The 7,006-nt window shown below is 41.1% G+C and overlaps 1 protein-coding gene across 2 annotated transcripts in view; it reads left to right on the top strand.

Annotated features, from left to right (window-relative positions):
• The first annotated feature begins 891 nt into the window (after window positions 1–891).
• LOC108434244 (5'-AMP-activated protein kinase subunit gamma-2-like) overlaps window positions 892–7,006 on the top strand; it is a 147,248-nt gene continuing 141,133 nt past the window's right edge. Inside the window, exon 1 of one of the 2 annotated variants that reach the window (XR_001858352.2) lies at window positions 892–1,400. Coding sequence is in view for 1 of the 2 variants with exons in the window: in XM_017709245.2 (XP_017564734.1) it covers window positions 1,314–1,400 (87 nt within the window). In the remaining variant the exon portion in view is untranslated. The remainder of the gene's footprint in view (window positions 1,401–7,006) is intronic. The other variant, XM_017709245.2, reaches the window with a different exon arrangement.

Genomic DNA, 7,006 nt, shown 5'->3' with positions numbered 1-7,006 from the left:
TCATATTCAGTACACAACAACAACATCTAAGTAACATTTAATCATTCAGCACACAACAACAACATCTAAGTAACATTTAATCATATTCAGTACACAACAACAACATCTAAGTAACATTTAGTCATATTCAGCACACAACAACAACATCTAAGTAACATTTAGTCATATTCAGTACACAACAACAACATCTAAGTAACATTTAGTCATATTCAGTACACAACAACAACATCTAAGTAACATTTAATCATATTCAGTACACAACAACAACATCTAAGTAACATTTAGTCATATTCAGTACACAACAACAACATCTAAGTAACATTTAATCATATTCAGTACACAACAACAACATCTAAGTAACATTTAATCATATTCAGTACACAACAACAACATCTAAGTAACATTTAATCATATTCAGTACACAACAACAACATCTAAGTAACATTTAGTCATATTCAGTACACAACAACAACATCTAAGTAACATTTAATCATTCAGCACACAACAACATCTAAGTAACATTTAATCATATTCAGTACACAACAACAACATCTAAGTAACATTTAGTCATATTCAGTACACAACAACAACATCTAAGTAACATTTAATCATTCAGCACACAACAACAACATCTAAGTAACATTTAATCATATTCAGTACACAACAACAACATCTAAGTAACATTTAATCATATTCAGTACACAACAACAACATCTAAGTAACATTTAGTCATATTCAGTAATATTGTAATATAAGTAATATTCATATTAATCACACAGCAACATCTAAATAACATTCATTCAACGCACAGCAACATGTAACACTCCTCATAGCCCCCCTCCACTCCTCATAGCCCCCCTCCACTCCTCATAGCCACCCCCCATGTGACGCGCCTGCGTCCTTTAAAGCCCGTTCGCCCTGTGCGCGCTCCCGCATCCTAAACGGGGGCGCACCGCGGCATTTCCAGCGGCATGGAGCTGCAGCAGGTTACAGCTTAAAGCCACAGCGTTCATCTTCTGTCTTCTGTCGGTTCAGTCGACATGCTCTGTTTGACAAGCGGACGCCTCGCGGAGAGACCGACTCAGCGCCTTTTCATCCACACTCCATTCTCTCAGCTGCTGTTTCATTAGAAGATGAACTGATTATCAGCCAGAAAGTCCATCACAGAAGTTAGGTCTGCATTCTTTCACTAGCTCTGAGCGCTGTTGGCTGTGCTGACATGTAGCCTGGACTAATATCCAAGTGTTTCTAGGGCTGTTATAGTTTAAAGCGTCTGCTGTTTGGGGGAGTTCGCCTTTTTTGGAGGGGGAAGCATGGGCAGCACTGCGATGGACTCCAAGGCGAAAGACAGCGGGAAGAAGAGTACAAGAAAACGGAGGACGCTGCGGTTGAACATGCCGGTAAGTCAGAGCGCTCACACTCTCTTTTAGAGATGAGCGTTTGATCTACACCGCCAGCCAATCACAGCGCAACGCTGGAGCGGCGTTCTTTTTTTTAACCCACCTGTATTAAGACAAGCCCCGCCCCCTTCGATGTGATTGGCTAGTAGTTCAAAATCGCAGGGATCTCTGGGGTCTTTTTATTAGGTGGCGTCTAAACTCTGAAATGTCACTGCTGCCGGAAGAAAAACCTCGTATCTCCATTTTTGTCGTTTTTCAGTTTTTGACTTAATTTGAAAATACCTGTTGCCCTTTACGTTGTCTGTAAATCTCATGATGAACGGACCAACACAAACGTTTGCAAAGACGTCTGGTTCCATTGACTTACATTAAAAGTAGGATATGTTTTTTCCTTCTCCTGTAAATTTACCGTTTTGGAGATGCAAGGTTTTGTCCCGACAGCAGCAGTGATGTGTTGAAAGATCAACATGAAATTAAATCCAATAAAATAAACATAGAAAAAAAAAAAAACAAAATGATACTTTATTCAAAACCTGTGTCGCTCACGTGAAAAAGTAATTGCCCCCTAATCCTAACAACTGGTTGTGCCGCCCTCGGCAGTGACAGCTGCAATCAGATATTTTTCGATAACTTGCACTGAGTCTTTCACCTCCCTGTGGAGGAATAGTGGTCTCATTTGGCCACATTGGAGGGTTCTCAAGCACGGACTGCCTAATTAAGGTCTTGCCACGGCATCTCAATGGGATTCAAGTCAGGACTTCAAAACCTTAATTTGCTTGTGTGCTTCGTGTCGTTGTCCTGCTGCCTAACACAACTGCACTTCAGCTTTGGGTCACGAAATGGTGGATGGGCATTCTCCTTCAGGACTTTCTGATGGCAGAATTCTTGGTTCTATCAGTTATGGCAAGTAGTCCAGGTCCTGCAGAAGCAAAGAAGCCCTAGAGCATCACACTACCACCACCATGTTTCACTGTTGGTATGTTCTTATGGTGGAATGCAATGTTAGCTTTATGCCAGATGTAACAGTCACGCCTTCCAAAAAGTTCCACCTTTGACTCATCAGTCCAAAGAATATTATCCCAGTCTCGGGGGTCGTTGATGTTTTCGGGACATGTGGAATGACCTTTGTGTTCCTTTTCATCAACAGTAGTTTGCACCTTTCATGGATGCCAATTTGTCTTTCTTCTTGTGGAATTATGACATTGATCCCTAACTGAGCCATGTGAGGCCTGCAGTTCTTTAGATGTTCGTCTGGGTCATTTGTGGCCTCCTAGATGAGTCATCCCTGCCATCTTGGTGAACTTTTGCTAGGCCGGTCACTCCTGGGAAGGTTCACACTGTTCCAGGTTTTCTCCATTTGTGGATAATAGCTTTCACTGTGGTTCTCTGGAGTCCCAGAGCCTCAGTAATCGACCTGGAAGACTTTGTTTCACATCTGTAGTAGGATCTCTTTAGAACGTGGCATCATGAGCTGCTTTTTGAGAGCTTCTAGCTGCTTCACATTGCCTGACAGGTTCTGTTGAAGTGATGTGTAGATTCAGCAGGTCTGGTGCTGATCATGCCTGGGTGTGGCCAGTGAAATTGAACCCAATAGTCTTTTGAATTTGATTAACCCTTAGAATTAAACAGGCTGTTTTTATTACTGTCACCATTTGTGGACGGGGCTAAACTGCTGAGGGCCGAATAGGATATATGGTCCATATAAAAAAAAAAACAGAAATTAGAAAACCATTCGACAACCATTAGAAAACCTTCAGAAACCTATTAGGCAACCATTAGAAAACCTTCAGAAACCCATTAGGCAACCATTAGAAAACCTTCAGAAACCCATTAGAAAACCATTTATCAACCATTAAAAAAATCATTAAACAGCCATTAGACAACCATTAGAAAACCATTAGATCAGCAATAGAAAACATTCAGAAAAACATTAGATTACAATTAGAAAATAATTAGAAAACCATTCGACAGCATTAGACAAGCATTAGAAAACCATTATAGAACCATTATACTACCATTAGACAACCATTAGAAAACCATTCGACAGCCATTAGACAAGCATTACAAAACCTTCAGACAACCATTAGAAAATGTTCAGAAAATCATTAGCCTACCATTAGAAACCATTAAAAAATTGTTAGACAACAATTAGAAAACCCTAAGAAAACCATTAGACAACCATTAGAAAAATATTAGACAGCCATTACAAAACCATTAGGTATCTATTAGAAAACCATTAGACAGCTATTAGAAAATCTTCAGACAACCTTTAGAAAAACAATATGTGACATATGAGTAATTATTAGTATATTACATATTGTTTTATGCGTTTTCTTTATTACCCTTATGACTCTTTCATTCATCCTGTCCCATGGGAATACATTGTGTGTGGCTGGGAACACTGAGGATGTGTGCATGAGAGGTACGTGCACAGATATAGGCCTTAGAATGTACAAGTGCTGGGAATCGCAATGACGAAGCACCAATAACTTTCACATTCCATGACGTGGTAATTTTGATCAACAATGAACTGAAATGTTGGCAGGAAGGGGTGATAATAACTTGTAAACTACGTTTTTGTTGTTGTAAAACACGTGTATGCCATGCTCTGCTGAACTCTTATATACAGTTATACCTCGCTGGCTGTGTTTACATGCGAAGAACTTCAAATTCAACTGAATACATTCCGATTACTGATTAAGACTGAGGTGTTTACGCTCACTCTACTCAACTCACTGCAAGTCATCAGATCCCAAATGACACGCATGCATAGAGAACCACTCAGTGTAGACGGTTACCATGGCAACCAGCATCACGTGAGGTCCAATCAGAGTGAGATGAGCAGCAGTGAGCAGTGCTTGTGTTTTTAGCTGCTTTAAAATGACGCCAGACTCAGGAAAACGTCCTTCACATGTCCTTATTAAAGAAGGCCGAGAGGAAGACGTCGTGTTCTGAGACACATAAGCTGGACGTCCGTCCCACCGCCGTCTTTTAAAGATCAGAGCATGAACTTCGTCTCGTTTGCAGACCAGTTTCTGCTCCCGCTACGTTTGCCACACTTTGTTAACCCCCTTTTACCCTGTTCTTCAGCGGTCAGGACCCCCTTGGACCCTCACAGAGCAGGTACTATTTAGGTGGTGGATCATTCTCAGCACTGCAGTAACACTGATGGGGTGGTGGTGTGTCAGTGTGTGTTGTGCTGATCTGAGTGGATCAGACACAGCAGTGCTCCTGGATCACTGGGGCTAACAAAGTATCAGAGAAACAGATGGACTACAGTCTGTAACTGTAGAACTACGAAGTGCAGCTATACAGTAAGTGGAGCTGATAAAGTGGACAAATGAAAAAAGATGAATTAGATGACTTTGTTGCATTTTATGAAACTGACAGGATGTGCATGGTGTGCCACCTGTTGATATTATGAAATCTGAGTAAAAGCCCTGACCTCGGGGTGGCTGAGTGCAGTAAGCTGTAATGAGATCTTTCCGAAATCTTGTTTTCCTCTGTGGCTCAATGAGTAGTCTTCTTGGGTTAGTGTCATGTTGCAGTAATGAATCTCATTATCTTATCACATGCTGGAGAAAAACTCAATTGTCTGCTGATGCAAGAAACAAACTAGTCACAATATAACTCACAGACATCTGTTGATTCAAAAATCTAGAGGATTTATTTCTTGACATTTTTCAAACGTTCTGATGATTTCTGATGGTCTAGTGGTCTCGAGAGCAATATCGTGAAAGCATGTCTCTGTTTGATCCACACGTCGTTGCCTGTTAAATTTGATGGTCAGGATAGCGTCTGCAATGTTCATATCATATTAAACTATTATACAACAGTTAGTTCCGGCCACGCAAGCTGATTGGTTGAGAGGCGTTCTAACTGAGCTGTTATTTCACCATAATCACGTTTTTTCACAAACACTGTCACTCCACTGAGACACCGTTGCTAAGCAACGACTCTGACAGCTGTAGGAGACGCTCAAGCCATTTGAACGTTTTTACTTCTTACTTTGCCACAAGCAGAAAACGGACACTGTTAAGATCACATCTGACCGACAGCCGATTTGGTCCGACTCTGAAGACGAGAGCTGTGACAGAAGAACAGCTGAACAACCTGGAATCAGCCAGAAATGAACCCAACACCATTCGCCAAACTAAACGGTCTGTAAGAAGCTTTACAGACCGGCTGGAACAAAACAACATTAGTACTGATCTGGAGAAACTGACCAAACTGAGCTGAACCTGATATTGGGTCAGTTTTACGGCTCAGTCTGATTCAGTCCGACTCTGAAGATCAGACACGTCTGGCGAATGGTGTTGGGTTCATTTCTGGCTGATTCCAGGTTGTTCAGCTGATCTTCTGTCACAGCTGCCGACTGAAAAGCTGCTCAGTGGTGATGATGTGAATGAAATTCATTGTTTCGTATTTATGGTGACACAATTTGGGCCCAAACCCATTTCACTCCTCAGTCCTACCCCTCAGTTTTGTAAGTTCTAGGTGTAGGGTGTCCCAATGTCTCGGTTTTTCAGAGGCATGAGTGGCTGCACAAACGACCAAAGAAACCCACAAATGTAAATTTCTCAGTTAAAAAAAATTACAATAATCCGTGGATTATCTTAATATAATGTCGTTTCAATGTATTATGGTCTTTTTCTTCATAGCAAGCATAAAAAATCGCTAGTTGTACGCTGGTCTTAGTAGCTAGTCAGCTAAATTTCCCGCTCCATCTTAATTGGTTTTCATCTAAGGTGGAATGAGAAATGTGAACAAGAATCTGGAGAATATCCGACTTCAGCTTCATATCACTGAAGAATTAGGGGGGGTGATAATAAATAATTGCCCCCCTCTTTGAAGGCGTATGATCCCTAAATGTAACTAAAGCCCAGCAGTGAGGAGCTGAACTTTCCCCTCCTCTGCCGTCCCTGCAGACGGGCAGGGTCGCCTACAGAGCGGCGCCAGTAGCTGTTAATGAAGTGATGCTCTTTTATCTGAGGGTCTCATTTCAGAGGGAAGATGTCAACTATTACCCCTTGTAACACAGTTACAAGGGACAAGATAAGACTCAAAAACAAAGGGTAGGGGTAGAAATAAGAAATGAGATTGGGCCTTTGGTGTCACTCCTCCACTGTTGAAGATAAAGACATGAATCCATAACTAGGTGTGTAATGAGAACCACCACTACAGTGCTGTTTCTATACATCTCTGACCTCAAAACGATTCTGAAAGCATCATCAACTCTCAAATTTCACCACAAATCAGTTTGATTTGATTATTTTGGCAGCGAAAAAAAAAATTCACAGATGTGAGTGGAGAAAGGAACGTAATGGTATCATGACCATAAGTACAGTATATGAGGGTTCTGGGGATTTGTACATTTGAAAAAACCCTGACAGTTTTATTTTGGCCAAAAGCACATTCTTTATTGAATATTAATATCAATATTAATCGACATTCCAAAATCATCAGCGTGTTAGAATCGTCTCCTGATCAATGCATCAGCATTTCTACGCCCCTAATAGCTGTGAATGCCATATATAAGGACTGTTTAACATGCAGTGTATAAACGACTGGACTGAGAGAAGAGTTGTCTGCTTGTGTGTCCTCTG

The sequence above is a fragment of the Pygocentrus nattereri genome, chromosome 24 (assembly GCF_015220715.1).
Source record: "Pygocentrus nattereri isolate fPygNat1 chromosome 24, fPygNat1.pri, whole genome shotgun sequence".
NCBI lineage: Eukaryota > Metazoa > Chordata > Actinopteri > Characiformes > Serrasalmidae > Pygocentrus > Pygocentrus nattereri.
The sequence above is the reverse complement of the archived record's forward strand: the minus strand, read 5'-3'. Positions and strand labels throughout refer to the sequence as shown.